The following is a 22,602-nucleotide window of genomic DNA, read 5'->3' as shown; positions in this document are numbered from 1 at the left end:
TGTATTCCAGGAGTTGTAATATTATAGCAGCCAAACCAAGGCAATTAATTAAACGCTGACCTTAGGGAGCTCCATTCATTGATTCCTCGGAGAGCAATTGAGTGAACAGAAAGGAGATGGTGGCAGCCTAAACACCAGCGTAAATCCCCTCAGCACACTTTTGGTGAACAGCTGAGCCACAGGTCTAGGATCTGTCAAGGTAGTTTCTTGTGGCTTATTTTTTCAGTTATCACTTGTGGAAAGTCCCAGCCCACAAAACGCTGTCCGTGTGCCTGAAATTCCTGTTTCAAAGGTCTGAAAAGGTCTAGACTTTGTTAGGTGAATTCTGGTTTTTACCAAGGTCTAATGCTGGCTGGACCTGGCCACTGGTCCTGGTAATAGATTAAAAAAGAGCAGTTGTCTGAGAAAGTACGGGAAATTTAGGGTCTGGACCACAGGATTGTATGTATGTAGTGGGGAAAGAAAAGGGTTCAAAATAGCCATCACCTAATTCAGGGAGTCTATTTGAGCAACAGAATCTTCTTATTTTCTTTCTTTCTTTTTTCCTTTTTTCTTTTTTTTCCGGAGCTGGGGACCGAACCCAGGGCCTTGCGCTCACTAGGCAAGTGCTCTACCGCTGAGCTAAATCCCCAACCCTAAAAGTTTTGTGTATTTCTTTCTTTCTTTCTTTTTTTTTTTGGAGCTGGGAACCGAACCCAGGGCCTTGTGCTTGCTAGGCAAGCGCTCTACCACTGAGCTAAATCCCCAACCCCGAATCTTCTTATTTTCAACTATGTACCACCAAGTCTCTGAACAGATACTGCTGGAAACTGGTCTTAATGGTTTGTTATTTAAATTTATTTTTATTTTGTGTGTATGAATTGTGTGTGTGTGTGTGTGTGTGTGTGTGTGCCACCTTTGTGCAGGGCCTGTAGAGTCTAAATGGGGCATCCTTTTGGACTAGAGTCACTGATGATTGTTAGGCTCCTTATGGGTACTGGGAATCAAATCCAGGTCTACTGGAAAACCTATCAATGTTCTGAACCTCTGAGCCATATCTCCAGCCTCAGAGATTTGGACTCCTAACTGACATCGAAAGTGAGAGGTAGTCTTGTGGACTGGAAGCCTTTACTTGTGGGTTCTGACAGTATCTCTGAGTGTTAAGAACCCAGTTAGAGGTTGCTTGCTGATTGCCTAGGGGTGATCAGAGTTGCTGGTTGTATTAACTCTATTACCTCGAGTGTTATTTAGCATCGTACAAACAGAAAGAGTTCGATTTCAGAATACATTGATACCTGACTGAGGGAAAAGAAAGTCCTTCTCACTATAGGATTTTGCCTAGAAAGGATAGACATTCTGAGTACTTGCTTTTCGAATTGAATGCTTTGGAGAATAAATATAAAAAGAGGGAATCCTCTATCCATCTTTACATTTTCTTTCTGAAAACAGTTTGGCCCAAGCTCAAACCCTTAATCCACTACAGACATAGTGATTTCAAACAACTTGAATGGCTTCTTTGGGCTTCCGTTTTCTCCCTGAAAAAGAAAAATGTCTAATTTACTTGGCAGTAATTAATTACTCATCAGTTAATATGAAAGGTGTTTACAATAATTCTGGTTGAATGGCAAGACTGTAGGAGATAAATCCGATGTAAATACACTGTAACAGTTTGGTAGTTTACAAATTACACACACATAAAAAAAATTAAGGTAATTCAAAAGTAGTCTGTGTAGAGGCAGAGGACTCCCTACCACGTGGTGTTGCACAACACCATTGATTGGGGTGGTCTTGAGGATTAGAGAAACCGTCACTTTGAAAGAGCAAATCTGTTGTTTTCCCTAACAAAATCTGAAAGGCAGGCAGCTAGAAACAATGATTTAATTTAAATCCATGGGAAACTGCAAATAGTCTGCCTTTGGACACAGTGTCCTCAGCTAACTCAGAAAATAGGGAGCTCTAGTTGGTAGAGTGCTTTGTCTTGCATGTACCGGGGTTCGATCCCCTGCCCTGCACAAATTGGACATTCTTGGTTATGCAATGAGTTTTGAGACCAGCTGGACTAGAGAGAACACACACACACACGTCTAAAAAGGATCAGAAGGGAAAAGAAAACACAGAAAGGCAGGCTTTGTGACAGCCGTCCGAGGAGGTCGCTGAGCCAAAGGGCAGTGGTTTGTGTGAAGTGATCGGGAATATGACACCAAGGATCTGAAATAGAACTCTGGTTTCCATTTGAAATATGACTCCCGGCTAGACTCCTGCCCTCGACTCTCAAAGAAAACTGGAGGCGGTCGGGTTCACCAACCAAGATTATGCCCGGCCGTGTCAGGAAAGTGTTCAGAAATCTGGTGAACATAAGTAGGCCAGGGCAGCCGCTGCCCTAGCTCAAGAAAGTACTCCGCCCGGAGGAGGGCCCTGCGGCGTCCAGGCGGGAGTGGGCGCCCCGGAGAAGCTGCGGTGAAAAGACAAGTCGACCTTCCCCACTATCGCGGAGCCCTGGACAACGGCTCCGCGAACTACAAGCGCCAGGTGAACCTCCACCCCCGACCAACAGCCCACGCCGGTTACGTCACACAACGTCAGGGGTGACGCGAGGTGGGGCGGGCGGGGTCAGCGCGGGGGCGTGTCTAGGGTGCGCGCCGAGTGAACGCCGCTGACGTCGGCCTCAGGTGCGCGTGCCCGCCCGCTCTGCCTCCTGCTCGACCGTGCGCGGCCCAGGTGGCGGCCCGCAAGGTCCAGGTGGCTGTGAAGGGGTGACGAGCGGTCCCGGCCGGGCAGGCAGCCGGAGGAAGCCCCGGCTTGCCTCACGTGACAGCAGGAGGTCGCGGAGGGGACGACCAGCCCGGTGGGCCAGGACTGCACCGGGCTAGGCGAGGCGTCCGGCCGCACCCTCGCGGGCCGGGCGGGACCTCCCCGCGGCGGCGCCCGGGCCGCCGTTCCCCTTCCGCGGCTCCGCCCGCGCCGAGGCGAAGCGGCTCCTCCGCTGGGCCCAGTCCGCCAGCCCGCCGGCGGGCATGGAGCGCTACTCCCGAAGTCCCCGCGTGGCCCGCGACCGCACGCCCTCCGGTCCTCGCTAGCTCTTGGCATTGGGCCTTTTCTCCACCATCCAACCGGGTCTTCGGAGCCTGTGGCGTTGTGATTCGGACGAAATGGAAGAAAAGGAGCGATGTGACCCATTCGGCTCTGCCCTCTTGCATTGAGGCCTAGTTGGCATCTGCAGAGAAGAAAACACAGCCTGGAGAGCGTAGTGTTTTCTTTTTTTCCAAAGGGGGTGGGAAGGGAAGGTAGCGAAAGGGAGGGATCCTACGTTTTATGGTTTTTTTTTTTCTTTGTTAATTCTGCACTTTGAAAGTGGTGGCTAAATAAACTAATCCAAAAGTTATTTTTTTCTATCGAGAAGACAGAAAAGGTAGACTGGTGGGTTGGGTTTTTTTGTCCCTTTTGGTTCCAACCTTTCCTCCCAGTGACAAAGCATAAATCATGGACACCAGAGAGTAGGTGAACCTCAGGAATCTGAAGACAGAAACCTAGACTTTCCTCAGGAGGAAAGGAGCGGGGTGTTTATCGGCTCTGCCTGGAACCTAAATTGAAAAACATGAGTTGCATGCCATGGAAAGGAGACAAGGCCAAATCTGAATCCTTGGAGCTTCCCCAGGCAGCACCCCCACAAATCTACCATGAGAAGCAGCGCAGGGAGCTCTGTGCCCTTCATGCTCTCAACAACGTCTTCCAGGACAGCAACGCCTTCACGCGGGAAACGCTGCAGGAGATTTTCCAGAGGTAGGGCTCCCCTGCTTGACATCTTGGTCCCCACTTCTCGGTATTGGTGAATTTGTGTGGGTGGTGCAATGTCTCAGGGACAAAAACCTTCAAACCCACAGGTTTGGAATCAAGATGCTGTGGGCAAGAATAAGGAACACAGGAATGGGAGATAATGACCATCTATGGCCCATCTGTGGTGGACTAGCCTTAGTGGGCTGTCTCCACGGATGTGGTCAGACAGGGGACTCCGTGTTGCATGTGTTATTCCCGTTTTGTGATGAAGACAGGGCTCTGTGGAGCTCCTTAATTTCCTCTAAATAACCTGACCAGGCTCGGACTCAGAGTTGAGTTCAGGGTCGTATCTCCACTGGTGGGCACTGCTGTAACACCTCCCTCCCTTCCAGACCCTGCCATCAAGGAGTTTACAGTATAGGAGGGACACAAAATACATCTACATTCAGCCAACTGTTAACAAAGGTGGGATATGATGGGAGTCTCAAGAAAAGTGTACCGATAATGCTTAGCTGTTCTGGGGCCATGTGCTGCCTGCCCATGGTGTCCTTCATACATTGTTCTGTATGACTTTCCTCACAGTCCTTTTACTGATAGAGAAAATGAACAGAAAGGTCAAGTAATTTGTAATTTGTTCTGAGCAGCTTCTGAACAGCAACGCTGTGATTAGGGCAGACTCCATCATATCTCTCCTCCTGCTATATGATGATTTTCCTGGGGCCGGTGTGAAGTTCAGTGGAGTGCTTGCACATTACGTAGGGGGTCCTAAGTGCAATTCGTAGCCCAGCCTCTTCAAAGGAAAAATGATGGACTCTGTAGAACAAATATGACACTCCACAAGTGGTCAGGGTTCAGGTTTATGCCCGTCGCTTTGGTTTTTGAAAAGTCTTTTACCCAAGGGCCTGGAGAGTTAGTTCTGTGGTGTCTGACTGGACCCAGCAATATGACTGAAGTCCATAGCAGCTTTGACAGTGAGCTTGTCTTCCCCCTCCAACACGAAAAGACCTCGAGACAGAGAAAGCTCAAGGATGCTTTAAGCAGTAATATATACCGAGGCCCCATTTGGAGACGAAATTGCAGCTGCACAGCCACGTCAGTCACAGCTAGAATGTTTGGGGTGATTTGTAAGCATAAGTGTGGACCACTTTCCTTGAAGGAACTGTAGGAGTCTCTGAGAAGTATCCTGTATCCTGAGTGCTCTTCCAGGACTAAAATGAGAGTCATTACTTTTTTTTTTTTTTTGGTTCTTTTTTTCGGAGCTGGGGACTGAACCCAGGGCCTTGCGCTTCCTAGGCAAGCGCTCTACCACTGAGCTAAATCCCCAACCCGAGAGTCATTACTTTGCAGGACCAGTTAAAGATCAGTAACACCCTTGGGTAGCGCGATAGGTGTGCCATTTGCTTCATGACCACCGTCTGTTAAGTCCATGTCACTCCTCAGAAGATGAAGCTCTAGGAGTTAAGAAAGGGTATCTTCGGGGCTGGGGATTTAGCTCAGTGGTAGAGCGCTTACCTAGGAAGCGCAAGGCCCTGGGTTCGGTCCCCAGCTCCGAAAAAAAGAACCAAAAAAAAAAAAAAGAAAGAAAGGGTATCTTCCACCACTCAGTCATGTGACAGAAAGGAGGGCCCAGGCTTCTGAAGTGATTCCCTTTGGGCAGCTGTTAATGTTTTTTCTGGGTAGCTCTGAATTGTTTGCTCATCTCTAACCAGGGAGAAGGAAATGGCTTACCATGAGCACCTGAGTGTGCTTGGCACTTGGTAGTGTGTACTGACCATCTTAGAGCAACCTTAGCGATGGCCTGGGGAACCAGGACTAAGTCGATGTAGTTTGCCTAGTTTTACCCACCAGATTATTAATGTCAGATTGTATATAGTTAGTCTTACTCAGGTTGACAGATTTTGACCTCTGAGTTTGGCTCCTGGACTGACAAGGGAGTGAAATCTTGAGACACTTAACAAACCAACTCTTTGCACCATTCTGAGGACTCTCTCTGTGTAGCAGCTGAGTCCTCACACCCACCTTAAGAGGTAGACACTATTGTTTCCTGTTATTCCAGATGAAGGAATTAGAACGTGGAATCTGTATTTATTAATGGCCAGATTCTGCCAAGCTTTATAGCTCCAGGGCCTGCCTCCAAAGGGCTCCTCCTGGCTTCTTGCTGCAGACTGGAAAATCTCCTCAGAGAAGCAGGAACTTCAGTAGCTGCCTTTCTGGCTAGTAAGTCAGCAGGACTGGGGGTCTGGGCTTTATATAATTGTGGCTAATTGGCATCTCTCAGATGTATTTTCCCTGAATGAAAGATGCTAAACACCTACCAGTCATCACACGGGACCAGGGCTCTGTTCCTTTGAAGCTTTTGCAAATTGTGGTCTATTTCTATGTTCCCAATCAGCACAGTGCAGGCTAACCAGTAAGAAAACTCCAGAAAAGGAGCTCTATTACAGAGCATGTTTACTTGCAAAGGTTCTGTATGATAAGTAGGGACTCCCCCAAGTGTATGTAAGGAATCTGGAGAAAATGTAAAGGAAGAGGAGACAGAGAGAGACAGAGACAGAGAGACAGAGACAGAGAGAGACAGACTGACTAGCTCCATCCAGCATACAGTGTGCAAGAGAGAGACTAGCTACATGCAGTGTGCAAGAGAGAGAGAGAGAGAGAGAGAGAGAGAGAGAGAGAGAAAGAGAGAGAGAGACTAGCTGCATGCAGTGAGCAAGAGAGAGAGACTAGCTACATGCAGTGTGCAAGGGGGAGGGGGACTAGCTACTTGTAGTGTGCCAGGTACTGGGAGGTATTGTAGAGAAGGCAAGCTGAGCTGAGTAGGTCACCTCAGGGCTGTACATGGGACAGGTCTAAGAGACTGAGGGGCAGAGAGCACCACCGACACTGGGACAGTTTAGAAATGAAAAGATGGTCTCTTTAGAAACTGGCATTCAGAGAGAAGACTGTCCAGAATGAGCCATGCTGTTTTAAACTGTGGCTCCTGAGTACCGAGGTGGAGGACTGTGTTGATGAGAGGAAGTCTGTCATAGCAGTGAGTTCTGGCCAGTTGAAGGAGGAGAAATACAAAAGCAGGGTGGAGTCTGAAGAGAGTTGTGGAGATGAGATGACTCATGCTCAGCATAGAAATGAGTTAAGGATTTAGAGCTGAGCTAATGCTGATTAGCAACGAGCAGGCAGGAAGGGGAGGGAGGGAGGGAGGAATCAGATGTGACTGAGGCTTGGTCCAGGAGAAAGTACTCCAAGGGTGGAAGCATGTCATCAGTGTGAGTGTCTCCCCCCACCACACACACACACTATCTGTCTAAACTTTGAAAATAAAGGGCTTAGAGGTGCACTCATAGAGGTTTGAACTCACGGCCTTACACATGCTCACCAGTGTTCTGCCACTGTAGGCCCTCAGCTTGCAGTAGCATTTATTTTATGTTATTTTATTTTGCCTGTATGAATGTCTTGGACCACATACATGTGTTAGATCGTTTGAACTGGAGTTGCAGGTGGTTGTCAGCAGCCATGGGTTCCGGGAACCAAACCTGGGTCCTGGGTGCCAGGTATTAAACTCTAGGGACTGGAGTAGCTCATCCAAACCCATGATGGGAATAGCTGACACTTACCTACTCTTTTGAACTGTGTTTTATTTAGAAACATATCAGGAAATTCTGATGAAAGAAAGAATTTAGGTTAAATCTCTCCCTTCCTTCCTCCTTTTCCCTCTTCATTGAAATCCAAAGTCACCACCATAGCAGGCCCAGTAGTAACTTTGGAGTGGACTGAGGACATTAGTGGTGACCTGGGTTAGAGCCCACCTTAGAGGCTCCCAACTTGTGTTTGTAATGGCAAACAGGAGAGGCTTGCCGTAAGCCCTAGGATGTCTGTGGAAATCAGCAAGGCAGTCCTGAGCAGCAGCCACTATACCCAAGAGACTCTGCTGGACCATGGTGGGGAAGTGATCCTGGGCAGGCTGTTGAGTGTTGTCTTAGAGGCTGGATCTCATTGTGCCACTGACCAGCTGTGCGTGACTGTGCAAGTCACTGTAACCTTTGCACCTCAGCTCCCTTGTTTACAGTATCTAAAGATTGTGAAGAATTAAGTGAAAACACCCAGGAAGCAGCTAGCCTAGTTGGGCAGTCAGTTAGCCTTAAAGTAAAAGAAAGGACTTTTGTCGGGCAGGGAGCGAATCACAGGGGTAGACAATCCCTCATCTTCAAATGACTATGGGTGAATAAAAGTGGGTGCAATAAAGAAGCCAAAATAGCTGTTTTGTGGGTAAAGGAAAAGTTTATTCTAAACCCCCTTGCTCTCTTTCAGGAAAGCAGAAATAACAGTGTTTGGGGGTGGGGGGGTTCCCAAGGCTTTAAGGGGAACAAGTACCTAGGAGGAGGGTAATCTGTAAACTGAGGTATAGTAAGAACTTGAATAGAGGTAGAAGGAACCTAGAAGCTAGCATAGACCTTGATGTGCTACTGGACACCATAGGCATATATGTTAGTGGGAGGTCCCTTTTGCCAGAGATAAGGAGAATATTTACTTTAGCAGGTGGAAGCTATTTTTCCAAGTCGGGAGTGTGCGGGGGTGGGGTGGGGTGGGGTTGGGTTGGGTTGGGTTGGGTGCTGGATTTTGTCTAAATGCCGGACTTTGGGAAAAGAGATTTCTTGGGACCAGACAGCTAGCCCTGTAAAATGGAATAGAAGTTTTTGTTAGCAATTCCTATATTGATCAATTTGGGATTTCTTTGAAAGGAGATCTCATAGTCCAGACTGGTTATGTATTGGAAGATGATCATGGGTTTCTGATACTTGGGCCTCTGCCTTCCAAGTTCTAGACAACAGCCCCGTGTCAACGTTGGCTAGCTTGGGTGTGCTTATTAGATGCCAAGGCCTGGCTCAGGGATAGTACTAAAACGGTTTCAGGACTCACTGTTTGCTTGAATGTATGCCAGATGAATTGTTTAGTAAATTAGTATTGATGTGGTATTATATGTGGTCCTCTGAGTCTCCTTCCATTTTCATAGAATCAGGAAGAATCCTGTGGAAGAGACAACGTGAGGTTGAGCCTGAAGAAGCTGTGGGATGGATTTGGCTTGTCGTCAGAAGTAGGATAAACTACTAAAGGCCATATAGTTTTAGTGCCTGAAGTGTACTTTTCCCTCTAGAGAAGACAGCAGCAGATTGAGTAGGGTGGGACTTGGAGTTGGCTAACCTGCAGTGAATTTGTATAAACCCAGGTTTGAGCTTAGTTTTTTCAGCTGTTGGTGTTCATAGACAGGTAGGTTAAAGTCACCAAACTTGAATGTGGTGGTGTGATACATGCCTAGCTTTAGCTTTCCCAGCACCTGTGAGTGGAAGCAGGAGAATTAGGAGTTTTAATTTATCTTCAGTGACTTTGAAACTCAGGCTATATAAGAAAAAAAAATCACCACCTAACTTTAGACTGTGTGTGTATGTGTGTGTGTGTATGTGTGTGTGTGTAAATTCAATCTGGGTGTGGTGATACACACACTCAATCCCAGCACTGGGAAGGCTGGAGCAGGAAGATCTTTCTGAGTTCAAGGCCCATTTGGTCTACAAAGTGAGTTCCAGAACAGCCAGGTCTACACAAAGAAACCCTGTCTCAAAATAAATAAGCAAGCAAGCAAACAAACGAATGAATGAATGAATGAATGAATGATCCACAATCATGGCCCAGTTGGGCTGCTTTCTGCCATATTGGTGCCCAGTTTACGGATGCCTACCAGAAGGAGCTTTTATATTTTGTATTTTCTTTTCTTTTCTTTTTTTTTTTTTTGGTTCTTTTTTTCAGAGCTGGGGACCGAACCCAGGGCCTTGCGCTTCCTAGGCAAGCGCTCTACCACTGAGCTAAATCCCCAACCCCTTTTTTGTTTTTTTTTGAGACAGGGTTTCTCTGTGTAGCCCTGGCTGTCCTGAAACTTTTCTGTAGACCAGGCTGGCCTCAAACTCAGAGACATCTGCCTGCCTCTGCCTCTGCCCCTGCCCCTGCCCCTGCCCCTGCCCCTGCCCCTGCCCCTGCCCCTGCCCCTGCCCCTGCCCCTGCCCCTGCCCCTGCCCCTGCCCCTGCCCCTGCCCCTGCCCCAGTGCTGAGATTAAAGTTAAGCCCCATCACCACCAAGCCAGGAAGGAGCTCTTTGACAAGGCCAGCAAACACCCCTTTTTATATAGCCTGGTCTGTTAGGGGTACCCTATTGCAGAAAACCCCTCTTGGCAGTTACTGCCAGCTTGTGGGACTCCCTCATTCTATGCCAGCTTTTACTAACATACTCTAACATCTCTGGGTGCAGATACGAGTGTCCAGATTATGGGTTCTGTTGGAGGGAACCTGCTAATCTTGGGCTGGCTTGCCTTGTCTTTCTGAGATTTCTTGTTCAAGTGTCCAGTCCTGGGTAATTGGGAGATGGGGCTTGAAGCAGAAAAGAAATTAAAAGAAAAAGGCACATAAAAACAAGTATGGGGACTGGAGAGATGGCTCAGTGGTTAGAGCACTGACTGCTCTTCCAGAGGTCCTGAGTTCAATTCCCAGCAACCACATGGTGGCTCACAACCATCTGGAATGGGATCTGATGCCCTCTTCTGGTGTGTCTGAAGACAGCTACAGTGTACTTATATAAATAAAAAGAGATAAATCTTTAAAAACAGAAGTCTGTGTGGGTATGTGGCTATGAGCGCAGGCACCTGTAGAGCCTGGAGGCGTCAGACTCCTAGGAGCTGCAGTTGGTGGTTGTGACCTGCCTGAGGTAGATCTTGGGGTCTACTCAGGTCCTCCAGGAGAGCAAGCAGTCCCAGCCTCAAGCCTTTTTTACTTACCTAGAATGAGCTCATACCTCTTCCTTTGAGACCTGGCACTTATTAGGCAGCTGCCCTAGTGATGGGTGTCAGAAGTAAATGATATTTGTTTCCTGTCTGGAGATGAGCAAGTGAGCCCTTTTTCCTTTGATGTTACTGTCATTTTTAAATGTGTAGGGTGGTGCTATCAATTTTCTCCAGAGATTGTCACTAGGTATCTTTTTTTTTTTTTTTTTTTTTTTTTTTTCCGGAGCTGGGGACCGAACCCAGGGCCTTGCGCTTCCTAGGTAAGCGCTCTACCACTGAGCTAAATCCCCAGCCCCGTCACTAGGTATCTTAGCCACACTCCAGGATAGGCTCCATGGTCAGGAGCAGTTGGCCAATACAAAACAGACTCTGTATTTGCATTTTTTTTCTTTTTGTACAACTGTTTTTTTGTTTGTTTGTTTTTGTTTTTGTTTTTGTTTTTTTTTTTCCTTTTCTTTTTTTTTCGGAGCTGGGGACCAAACCCAGGGCCTTGCACTTGCTAGGCAAGCGCTCTACCACTGAGCCAAATCCCCAACCCCACAACTGTTTTTTTAATCTTTCTTTCTAGTCTGATTTTCCTTTTGTTGTTGTTGTTTTGAGAGAAAAACTGTGAAGTTGAATGATTAGGAAGGTGAAAAGGATCTAAGAGGAGTTGGGAAGAGAATGTGATCAAAATATTGTATGAAAATAATTAAAGACATCAGTCAGAAACTTTTTTTAATGTGAAGGTGATTTTACCTTCGTCTACATTTGTGTACCATATATGTGCCTGGTACCAGCAGAGACCCGAGGCATTGGATCCCTAGGAACCAAAATTACAGATTGCTGTGAGCCGTCACTGACTGCTTGGAATTAAACCTGGGTCTTCCTTAACCCCTGAGCCAACTCTCCAGCCCTAAATCCCTGTGACGCCCAGTATACCAGTATGGTGCCACACGCCTTTAATCCCAGCACCGAGGAGGCAAAGGCAGGTAGATCTCTGTGAGTTTGAGGCCAGCCTGGTCCATTTATTTTTATTTTATGGGTATGGCTGTTTTGACTGCATGTATGCTTAGGTCTCATTGTGTCCACTGCTCATGGAGGCCAGGGAAGGGCCTCAGATGCCCGGGAACTGTAGTTCAGATGGGTTTCAGCCACTGTGTAAGTGCTGGGTCATCCTTTAAGTCCCTATCCCCCTTTTGTTTTTTGAGACAGGGTTTCACATTGTAGTCCAGGCTGGCCTGGAACTCTCAGCAGTCCTGCCTCAGATCCTGATTGTTGGAATCACAGGTGTGCACCACCATCCCTTGCAACTGGAGAGTTTTAAACCATGTCAAGGGCATGTTTTATTTTTGAAGAATGGGTCAGTTGGCAGAGTGTTAGCTTGGCATGAGCGAGGGTGTAGCATTGCTAACACCTGCCCCAAATCAGCGTGGGTGCTATGCTTGGAAAAGTTTTTTTTTTTTAAAGATTTCTTTATTCATTATATATAAGTACACTGTAGTGGGGCTGGGGATTTAGCTCAGTGGTAGAGCGCTTGCCTAGGAAGCACAAGGCCCTGGGTTCGGTCCCCAGCTCCGAAAAAAAGACCAAAAAAAAAAAAAATAAGTACACTGTAGCTATCTTCAGACACACCAGAAGAGGGCATCAGATCCCATTACAGATGGTTGTGAGCCACCATGTGGATGCTGGGAATTGAACTCGGGACCCCTGGAAGAGCAGTCGGGTGCTCTTAACCGCTGAGCCATCTCTCCAGCCCGGAAAAGTTTTTGATTTTAAGCAAGAGTTCTTAAAATTTTAGAATTGACTTCTTTGGGTCAAAGTAGATATTTTCTTCTGGCAATGACATGTTACCGCCTCTGGACACTTTCCGTCCTGAGGAACCTGCCACAGTGTTCTTTCCTTTTCCAGTTGACCCATCATGTGACACATGCCTTTGATTCTATCACTCATTTGGGAGGCAGAGGCAGGCAGATCTATCTCTTTGAGTTCCCAGATAGCCAGTGCTATGTAGAGGGACCCTGTCTCAAAAACGAACAAACGAAGTAGCAAAACCCACCACCAACAAAAAGATATGTTGACCCTCCTCTAGTCAGAATGGCCTTCTTCCCCTGCTGACTTGTGGAGACTGTGAAAACAAAGTAATGGGTTTGGGAATGTCCTAAGCTCAGGCCTTGCTGGAAAATGGGGAAAGGAGCAATAAAAAGAAAGGGCTTGACATAGTGGGGTGCTGTATACCAATAGTCTTGGCACTCGGGAGCAAAGGTAAGAGGATCCTGACTTCAAGGCCAGCCTGAGCTAGTATGGAAACCTTAGTTGGAAGCTGGGTGGACCGCCATAGCTACAGAGTACCTTTTTTTTTTTTCTTTTTCTTTTCTCTCTCTCTCTCTCTCTCTCTCTCTCTTTCTTTCTTTCTTTCTTTTTTTTTAAGATTTTATTTTATTGTATTACACTGTAGCTGCCTTGAGACACACCAGAAGAGGGCATCAGATCTCATTACAGATGGTTGTGAGCCACCATGTGGTTGCTGGGATTTGAACTCAGGACCTCAGGAAGAGCAGTTGGTGCTCTTAACCACTGAGCCATCTCTCCAGTCCCTTCTTTCTCTCTCTCTTTTTTTTTTTTTTTTTTTGGTTCTTTTTTTCGGAGCTGGGTACCGAACCCAGGGCCTTGCGCTTCCTAGGCAAGCGCTCTACCACTGAGCTAAATCCCCAGCCCCTTTTTTGTTTTTTTTTTTTTTTTTTTTTGAGACAGGGTTTCTCTGTGTAGCCCTGGCTGTCCCGAAACTTTTCTGTAGACCAGGCTGGCCTCAGACTCAGATACTCACTTGCTTCTGCCTCTTAGGTTTTTCCCAATTGATTGTTTGTGCTTATAATGTTTCTTTTGTTCAGGACACACAGAGGCATACACACACGTGCACACTGACTATGTAGACGGGTTCTACATTCCAGTGTAATTCAGGCTTCATTACTCTTTATGGCCTTGCACTTGGCTCTAGTTCATGCAGTTATGCTCTGTCTCAGCCACTACACACATATGAATAGTTAATGATTACAGAAGTACAGACCTTGCAGCATTTAAATTGCAAAAAGCAGGAATAACAGTTACTACCTGTGCCATTTAAAACACCACACACCAATTGCTAGTGCTTTTTGCCTTTAAAGTAAAGGTCACACTATGTAGTACCTAGTGGCTACATAGAACTAAGTAGATGAGGTTGGACTTTGACTCAAAGACCTGCCTTTTCTCTGCTTCCTGAGTGCTAGAGTTATAGCTGTGTACCTCCATTACAACCAGCTTTGCCAGTGTTATTAGAGGGTTTGTGTCCAAGCAGAACATCAGCAATAGGAGTGCTACGATAACAGGCCAGTGCCTCTAAGGATCATCTCTTATGGTCCCTCCCTTCGCTGTAACACTCTTCTCAGGAGGCCAGATGGGTCTCAGCCTTCCTCAGTTGTCTAGCATCATGAGAGGCAACCTCTGGGCTAGCAGGAGCCAGGCATGCAGTGCTTGGGTAGAAACTTGTGAGGCTTCTCTGCCAAGGGAGGGACCAGCTTCTAGGGGCAATGCTGTAAAGTGCCTTTCTGGTGGTATAAACCTGGGAAGGGTGGGCAGATCAACAGGCCTAAACGTTTTCCTTTATGTTTGTAGGCTGTCTCCGAACACTGTGGTGACGCCCCACAAGAAGAGCATGCTGGGAAATGGGAATTATGATGTGAATGTCATCATGGCGGCCCTTCAAACAAAAGGATATGAAGCTGTTTGGTGGGACAAGCGCAGGTAGAAAACCAAACTTTATTTGCCAACAAGAACGAGCTGTGGTCCCAACCCCAAGTGTATGGGGGCAACTATGGAGTGTGGCTGCCCTAGAGTCTGACACCTTTTCTCTTCTGTAGGGACGTGGGTGTTATTGCTCTTGCTAACGTCATGGGCTTCATCATGAACCTGCCCTCCAGCCTGTGCTGGGGTCCACTCAAGTTGCCTCTCAAAAGGCAGCACTGGATCTGTGTTCGTGAGGTGGGAGGGGCCTACTACAACCTTGACTCCAAACTCAAGATGCCAGAGTGGATTGGAGGCGAGAGTGAGCTCAGGTGACCCTGCAAGGCTGGGCTTCTGGGGAAGTCGGGCTCATCTGATTATTTGACAAAGGAGATGAAATTCCTGTGTCCTGGGATCCTCTCCCTGTCCCCTTGGAATCATAGGGTCTTGGACTTAATTAGGACTCTATCCCTTTGATGAACAGGTTTCACATCCTATGATTCTAGCTTTCTGGTTTGATGGCACTGACATTGTCACCTCTCCACTTAAGACAACTGCCAGTTAAGAAAGGAAGATGACATTATTCCAGACAGGGTTACGTTTCTATGTGACCTGTTTGTTTTGTGTGTGTGTGTGTGTGTGTGTGTGTGTGTGTGTGTGTGTGTGTGTGTGTAGGTGCCTGTGTGCTTCTGGGCATATATGGAGGTCAGAGGACAGTTTTCAGGAGTTGACCCTCTCCTTTCAGATTGAGGCCTGATTGGCTCAAGTGCTTTACACCCAGGTTTGATGCTGGTTTGTTTGAAGCTTAGTAACCATTAGAATATTCGATGGTCTTGTCCTCATGCCGGCAGCCACTAGTGACAGGACTATATGAGAACGTGCAGGAACTGAGATTGGAATTCTAGCAGGACTGGAAGGGTAACCAAACATGGAATTTTTTAAAGAGTCAGTCACCCTTGGAGTTTTAAGATTGTTATGGGAGTAGCTGGGTAGTGGTGGGAGACACCTTTAATCCCAGCACTTGGGAGGCAGAAGCCAGTGGATCTGATCTCTGATGGGGAGGATTCTGGTTAATGGGTGGTCCCAGGACTGCAATCTGTAACTCACTGGCATCTCATTTCTTGCCTATTCCCTCTTCCATAGGAAATTTCTAAAATACCATTTGCGAGGTAAAAACTGTGAACTCCTACTGGTGGTACCAGAAGAAGTGGAAGCCCATCAGAGCTGGAGGGCCGACGTGTGACAGACAGTTCTGCCTGACCCTCTTTGCCTCAACCCTCCAGACCTCTTTGATGTGCTGTGGCCTCTACAGTTCACTTCCCCAAACATCTCATTGGGTTTTCCCTTCAGATTGGCCAGTGCAATAGGACAGATATGTGGACTGTCAGAGCCACCCAGCAGTCTGTGCCTGGGGGAAGAAGGTAGGAGTTCTGAACACTTAGGGCAAGACATTGAACACCCTTTGCTGTTTGAAAGAGGGAGCTGAAAAGGGAGTCATTTGAGGGGGCTTGGTTATTTTCTCCTTTCTATGAGGTCTTGACACAGGTTCTGCTGGTAGTGTTACTGATGCTTCAGGCTCACAGAGAGGCTGCCCCCTTTTTTCTCCTGTGGCACCATGGGGTCTGAGGACAAAGTACATGCAGAGCCCAGTGACCGGCTCAAAGGACCCAGAGCCAGGAAACTGTGTCTCAGGAAACTGTCACGAGTCCAGCAATGGCACTGCATGCCATCTGCAATCCATTATGCCACCTCTTAGCCCTTTTTAAATCCCAGCCAGCCTTGGAGTTTTATAACGAAAAGTTCTGATATTCCAAAGTAGGTAAATTGCACAGTATTCTAGCAAGACAATGGTGTAACGTATACCTAATACAATGTGGGTAAAACCACAGTAGGGCAGTCAATGGTGGCTCTTCACTCTAATTATGTCCCTACCATTTCACTACATTGACTAGGGAGGCTCTGGGGCAAAAGACAATGAGCAGGGATAGCACTTATAGTTGACCCATTTTAGCAAAATCAGAAACACATCTACCACTGACATCAAATTCCATAGTTTGGGACACAGCTGGGTGAGGAAACTGCCATGAAGGTAAGCTTCAGGGTTTGAGACTGGTAGGCACATCCTGAGCTCCAGGGCTGTGGCAGCAATCTCAGGTTGGTTGTATGCATCGAGCTGGAGCCTCTGGTTTTGGCGTCTGCTATAGTTTCTTTTACAAACAGGGTTGGCTCGCTCCACCTCAAGTAGTTCTAGACCATTTTTTTCTCCTATAATTTTGGAAAATGAGGAGAAATAAGTACCATACCCCCATACCAATGTGTTTGTGGTGGCCTTCAAGGCAGGTGACCTGGCCAGCCCTTATCAATCCATGGTCTCTGTAGGTCTGAGAGCTGCCCCACTGGCCTGCTTCTCCCTGGCAGCAGAGCTACCTGGGGCTTGCATGTTAATCCTGAGCAAGCTTGTTGGGGTGAAGCAGGGGCTGTCTCCCCACTGTGACTGGAGTGCATGTTTACACCAGCACTTTTTCTGCACATGTATCTTCAATCCAACAAGGCCGTTTTTTATTCAAGTAGCAGAGGCCTCAAGTGGCTACTGCATTGCGCTCAGCCATGGTCATCTGCACCATTTTCTACACCAGATCTGCTTGGCACCACGGGGAGCTAACTCTGCCCCTGCACAATGACATTCCAATCACTACCAGCCAGAAGTTACAGCCGACCTTGCTGATTGTCACAAGCAGGACCTTGGTCCATTGGCACTGTCGGTGAGAGTAAGCCATTTCTTGGGAAGAGGAGACTCCTCCCTACAGATCTGCTTGGGCCTTTGCAAATGGCACTGCAAACAGTCCCACGCACGTGGAGCCCATGAGCTGGTGGGATGTATAAAGATGCCTAAGCATTTCAGGGCTGGTTCTGTTCATATCCAATTCTGGTGCTTAGGAACAGGGACCCATGTTGATGCCCAAGGGCAAAAAGCCCCATTCCTATTAAGGGGCATCCTGACCCTGATGCCCAGCAAGGGCAACCCTAGGCTTTGTTTTTCTTGCTTTATTCCCTTTCTTTGTTGGCCTTGTGCTGGGTTTGTTTACAAAGATGTATTTTGTTTAACCAAATATTAAAAATGAGAAGCTGAACACAAATCTCCTTGTTGTCTGATTATGTATGTTACCACTCTGAGACACATTAGTCAAATCTACCAGAAAAACCAAGAGGAAGTACTCACTTTGTGAGGTTAGTTCAGAGGTGCCCCAACCATGCTGTTGTGCTTGCAGTGAGAGGCTGAGGCAAGAGGATCAGCCTGGATTACAGCTGACTGTGCCCTGCCCCAGAAAACAAAAATGCCTCCAAGGCATCTGAATTTCTTAGTTTCAAAAATGAGACTGCGGGAAGCTGGAGAGACGGCTCAGTGGTTAAGAGCACTGACTGCTCTTTCAGAGGTCCTGAGTTCAATTCTCAGCAACCACATGGTGGCTCACAACCATCTGTAATGAGATCCGACGCCCTCTTACGGTATCTAAAGGCAGCTATAGTGTGATCACAAACATAATAAATAAACCTTTAAAAAAAGAGACTTCTGTTGTAGTTTGTACTTTGCTGACTATATTTCCCTTACTATTGAGTGAAAAGCTAGGCACACTGGAGCCACTGCTGGCCTAGAGAGCACACATTAGCAGGCTTTGTGCAGTTTCCTTAACTCATGGGACCAACACAGCCTCCTAAATCACAGTACTGTTGAGAACGTAAAGGGCTTAGAAAACCTGCAAGATAAACCAAAGCCAAGCTAGATGTGGTTCCTAGCATCGGTCCAGTTCTCAGGAGGCAGTGTCTCAGGTAGATCTGATTGAAGTGTCTCAGAGGCAGGCAATTCTGAGTTTCAAGCCAGTATGGTCAACATAGACCCCATTTCAAGAGAAAAACAAAAGGCCAATATTGAGTAGGAAAACTGCCGGGCTCAAAGATAGGGCTACAGTTGGATCTATTATCAAGAGACTCTGCATTTACTTAAAAAAAAAAAAAAAAGGCCTTACCAGGTGTGTATGCCCATTATCCCTCAGCACTCAGGAGGAGGACCAAGTTGAAAGCTAGCCTGGGCTCTGGAGACTCTACCCCCAATAAAAACAATTAGATAGCAAGCTCTACTTGCAAACTTCCCCTTTCTCAAGACAAGAAGGCAAACACACAGACATACTGTTATACATACAGTATAGACTGCTTATCCAGACTCTGGCCTGTACTTTCCATGGGAAGTCTAGAGGTGATGCTTGAATCTGTGACAATATTCACTACTATGTTCAATAATGCATATTTTTCCTTTTTTGAAAACTTCACTAAACAGACATTAGTGACCCATGCCTTTGATCCCACCACTTGGGGAGGCAAGTCTGAGTTCTTGGCCAGCTCTGGCCTACAAATGGGAGTTCCAGAACAGGGCTACACAAAGAAATCCTGTCTTGAAAAAAAAAATAAAAACACACATACAATGACCAAAAAAAAAAAAAAAAAAAAAACCAGAAAGAAAAGAAAGCTTTCTGAGGCTAGCCTGGTCTGCACAATGAGTTCCAGGATGGCTATGGTCACACACAGAAACCCTGCCTCAAAAACAAACAAAAAAACCCAACCACCACCAACAAAGCAAACTCCACTAACTTAGAAGCATGAAACGAGGTTGAAACAGAGGCGCTGGCTTAAGCAAGAGGAAATTTAGCAAGCAGTGTCCCTGGCTTTCTAAACAACCTAGGTGTGAAATATTATCACAAACACAGCAATGACACTTTCGGTTCAAGTTCTTTTAATATTTAAATACAAAAAGTGAGCGCTGACTTCTTTTGTATACACATGAAGGTCTAAGAGCCGAAATGTGCAGAGGAAATGAGTGTCTGCTCTGCCCAGTCTCCCCCTGGCCAAAGCTACAGCCAGCCACCCTTTTCCCTGGCACACACCGGATCCCTGGTGGCTGCTGTACTACAGGTGTAATGGATTTTGTCAGTCCCACACTGTTTAACACGTCCTAGACATTTCCATTAAAAAAAAAGTCCTTATAGTCAGGGGTACTTAACTTCTTTCCCACTATGGGCATGTAAGAACTTCTTAGGAGCAATTTATTAAAGGAGAGTGGGATAACCTTCCAAATGGCTGTACTCCAGCATCGGAGTGAGAACAGGAAGTAAATGAGGGCATTCATTATGAAGGGCACAGGTTTACCTGGGGTCCCTCCACGAGAAACGGAGAAAGTTCCCACTATGTTCAAAGAGATCCATGTGCCAAGGTTAAAAAAAAGAATAAAAAGTTCAAACAATCAGCAGTTCAAACACAAATGAATTTCAAAGTTCTCCCACACGGACAAATACCGAAATAAGAATCTAGATCTTTCCAGGAAGTGGAGGTAGAGCCCCTGGCATTCCTCCTGACAGTCCTGTGTTAGGCCCTAAAAGTATCTGGAAAAGAAAAATAAGATTGTCAGGACACCGTATAGTTCCAGTAGGTCTCTTTTGTCACACATGAGAAGTAGGCAAATTCTACACTGCTGAGTACCTACTCCCACTTGGGGTTAAGCGCCAACCTCCTTGGGACTCTGCCACTGGCCCAAGGCCAAGAAAGAGCATGTGCTTACCTGCCTTTGCTGCAGTTGCTGTTGTTGCTCCATTTGCAACTTTTCTGTCTCAAAGACAACAGGAAGAACCAGGATCATGAAGGAAGTGGTCCCAATCCACAAAGCTGCCCTGGAAAATCTGCAGAGGGAGAGCTTAAGTGGAGGCATGCAAAGACAAAGCAGGCAATCCAGCAAGGACCAAACCTGTGCCAGAACTTCCAGTACCACCCTCAATTTTCTGAAAGCGTACCCTACCCATTCCTTGCACCAGAGTCCTAGCAGAGGCAAGAGGAGCAGTGATTACAGTGCATTCTCCTAAGCCTCGTATATAGTAACCTTAGTCTCACAACGACCCTGCCAGGTAAGAACTTCATTCTGCAGAAGACCAATCACATTAGGTATGACAATGAATCCAAGGTCACTCAAACTCTGGTTTGCGACTTCCGAGGCCCGGTGTCTTTTGACAGCACCAGTCACCCTTCCATAAACAACTCCTGGTGGATCTACTTCGGCTCTTTACCTGTACATCTTCTGAGCCACGAAGAGCGAGAGATCAAAGGTGGCTCCAGCGGCTGACCGGACCCTCTCGGGAAACATCTCCGTCAGACCCCAGAGTCTCTCCGATAGGGTCTCATCTAGCTGTGATAGAGGAGATATGGGTCGTTGGCGAAACGGCAGCAGCCCTGGAGCCGACGAACCCGGGGCCTGGCCCTTCCCGGCCGCGCGAAGAAGACGCCCTACCCGTTTGCGACTTTCACATCCCAACCTCCCGCTCCCGCCCCGCTCCCCACAGGCCTTAGTACCTCGTCGTCGTCGTCTTCTTCCAGGTCCTCCTCAGCTTTCTCTGCCTCGGCTTTCGGGACCAATTCTTCGGGGGACAGAGGCTCCCCAGCGCCGGCTGCAGCGACGGCGGCGGCCATGGCTGTAGGACACCGGAAGCGGAAGAGAGCAGCAGAGATCGGCCCACCTCGGGACAGAGCGTCTTCCGGAAGCGAGCGGGGCTGGCTAGAGAGAAAGTGTTGACAGCTCCTCCAGCTCGCCCCCTTGGTGTCGCCAGCCTCTTAATTTCAACTGACAGTAAAAGGATGTTCAAGGAGAGATGCAGGTATTTCTCAGCTATTCTGTGTAGTTGGGTCTGGGCTGGGCTCCAAAACTGCATATTTTAGAGAGATCTGGTTTTTGTTTTGTTTTGTTTTGTTTTGTTTTGTTTTGTTTTGTTTTGTTTTGAGAAAGGGTTTCTCTGTGTAGCCCTGGCTCTCCTGGAACACGCTCTGTAGACCTAGAACTCAGAAATCTGCCTGCTGCTCCCTCCTGAGTGCTAGGGTTAAAGTCGTGCACCACAAGTGAGCAATAATTCTCTTATAGATAGGTCTCACTATGTAGCCCATGCTGACCTCCAACTTATGACTGTCTGGGCCTCCCCAGGGATTAAAAGATACTTCATTAGTAGCTCAGACTGACCTCTTCTCTTGCCTCAGCCTCCTAAATGTAGGAATTACAAGCGTGTGCCATTGCACCCAACAACGAATGCGTTAAGTTTATTTTAAAAATTCATTTATTTTATATATAGGATGAGTACAACTGTAGCTGTCTTCAGACACACCAGAAGAGGGTGCCAGACCCCATTACAGATGGTTGTGAGCCCCATGTGGTTGATGGAAATTGAACTCAGGACCTCTGGAAGAGCGATCAGTGCTCTTAACCACTGAGCCATCTCTCCAGCCCTTATTTTAAATGATGTGTATATGTACACGAGTGTGGGTGTGCTTGGAGGCTAGAAGTCTTTGATCCCTGGAGCTGGAGGGAACACAGGCAGTCATGAAGCCACCTGACATGGATGTTGGGAATTGAACTTGTGTGTTTTAGAAGAACAGTAAGTACTCTTTAAATGCTACGCCATCTCTCCAGCCCCAATAGCACATAATTGGAAAAAACTAAATCTTATTTTAAAAAATTACAGTTTTATGTGTGTATGTGCATAGGTACACATAAGCTATGTTGTGCTTATGGAGGTCAGAGGACAACTTGCAGGAATTGATTCTCTCTGTAACAGGGCTCCAAACCTTAGCAGAACTGACTCCATGATGGAAATGCCATTCAGGCTGTAAATCTCAGCACATAGCATCATCAGCCAAAAATTAAAAGAAAGGCCTGGGTCAGCAAAATCCATAGTTCTGGGAAAGTCTCTAAACGTACTCACTTTTCTTTTTGGCTTCTGTAGTTCTGCTTCTGGCTAAATGTTCCTGTTAACCCAAAACGTGAGTGTGTGTGTGTGTGTGTGTGTGTGTGTGTGTGTGTGTGTGTGTGTGTGTGTGTGTTTGTACGTGTGCTCGCTTGCTCAAGTGCATTCTCAAGTGCTGAAAATCTCGACCTGAGAAAAGCTTGCTGGACTACACTGGGATCCTGAACACTGGCTAATAAAGATTTTTCTAGGGGGCCGGAAAAACACTGTAGGGCTGGAGTGTTGCCTCAGTTATAAGAAAAGTGTCAAGGGGCCAGCGCGAGTCAGTTTCTAGTTTGACTAAAAAGGCTCTGAGGGAGCATTTTGGTCAGAAGCTGAAGGCGATATCTACCCAAAAGGGAAATTTGTAAGAATGGCGTCTGGGCGTTGGGACATCTGGGACAACTTTAACCCCAGTACTTGGGAGGCAGAAGCAGGTGGATCTCTAGGAGTTGGAGGTTAGCCTGGTCTACACATTGAGC

The 22,602-nt window shown here is 47.0% G+C and overlaps 2 protein-coding genes across 3 annotated transcripts; one reads left to right on the top strand and one right to left on the bottom strand.

Annotated features, from left to right (window-relative positions):
* Nucleotides 1–2,620: 2,620 nt before the first annotated feature.
* Nucleotides 2,621–17,449, top strand: Josd1 (Josephin domain containing 1). Of its 2 annotated transcripts, NM_001025009.1 has the most exon segments (4): nt 3,373–3,759; nt 14,205–14,333; nt 14,450–14,644; nt 15,456–17,443. In NM_001025009.1, coding segments are annotated over 4 exon segments (609 nt in total). In that variant the 5' UTR covers nt 3,373–3,574; the 3' UTR covers nt 15,556–17,443.
* A 1,632-nt stretch (nt 17,450–19,081) lies between these two features.
* Tomm22 (translocase of outer mitochondrial membrane 22) lies at nt 19,082–20,832 on the bottom strand. The gene is made up of 4 exons (NM_212514.2): nt 20,703–20,832; nt 20,420–20,538; nt 19,921–20,038; nt 19,082–19,744 (listed from the first exon to the last, which is right to left on the bottom strand). The coding sequence occupies exons 1-4, from the start codon at nt 20,817–20,819 to the stop codon at nt 19,670–19,672; spliced, it is 429 nt and encodes a 142-aa protein (NP_997679.1). The 5' UTR covers nt 20,820–20,832; the 3' UTR covers nt 19,082–19,669.
* Between the last annotated feature and the right edge of the window lie 1,770 nt (nt 20,833–22,602).

Source organism: Rattus norvegicus, chromosome 7 (assembly GCF_021556685.1).
Source record: "Rattus norvegicus strain SHRSP/BbbUtx chromosome 7, alternate assembly SHRSP_T2T, whole genome shotgun sequence".
NCBI lineage: Eukaryota > Metazoa > Chordata > Mammalia > Rodentia > Muridae > Rattus > Rattus norvegicus.
Note: the sequence above shows the minus strand (reverse complement) of the source record. Positions and strands in the feature narration are given on the sequence as shown.

What these genes read in the sequence shown, in the direction of transcription:
- Josd1 (XM_087557450.1), top strand. Translation starts at nt 3,575, where the DNA reads ATGAGTTGCATGCCATGGAAAGGAGACAAGGCCAAATCTGAATCCTTG. An exon ending in CTGCAGGAGATTTTCCAGAG is followed by an intron (nt 3,760 to 14,204) that starts GTAGGGCTCCCC and finishes TTATGTTTGTAG; the next exon opens with GCTGTCTCCGAACACTGTGG. An exon ending in GTTTGGTGGGACAAGCGCAG is followed by an intron (nt 14,334 to 15,455) that starts GTAGAAAACCAA and finishes CCTCTTCCATAG; the next exon opens with GAAATTTCTAAAATACCATT.
- Tomm22 (NM_212514.2), bottom strand. Translation starts at nt 20,819, where the DNA reads ATGGCCGCCGCCGTCGCTGCAGCCGGCGCTGGGGAGCCTCTGTCCCCC. An exon ending in AAGAAGACGACGACGACGAG is followed by an intron (nt 20,539 to 20,702) that starts GTACTAAGGCCT and finishes CCTCTATCACAG; the next exon opens with CTAGATGAGACCCTATCGGA. An exon ending in GTGGCTCAGAAGATGTACAG is followed by an intron (nt 20,039 to 20,419) that starts GTAAAGAGCCGA and finishes CTCCCTCTGCAG; the next exon opens with ATTTTCCAGGGCAGCTTTGT.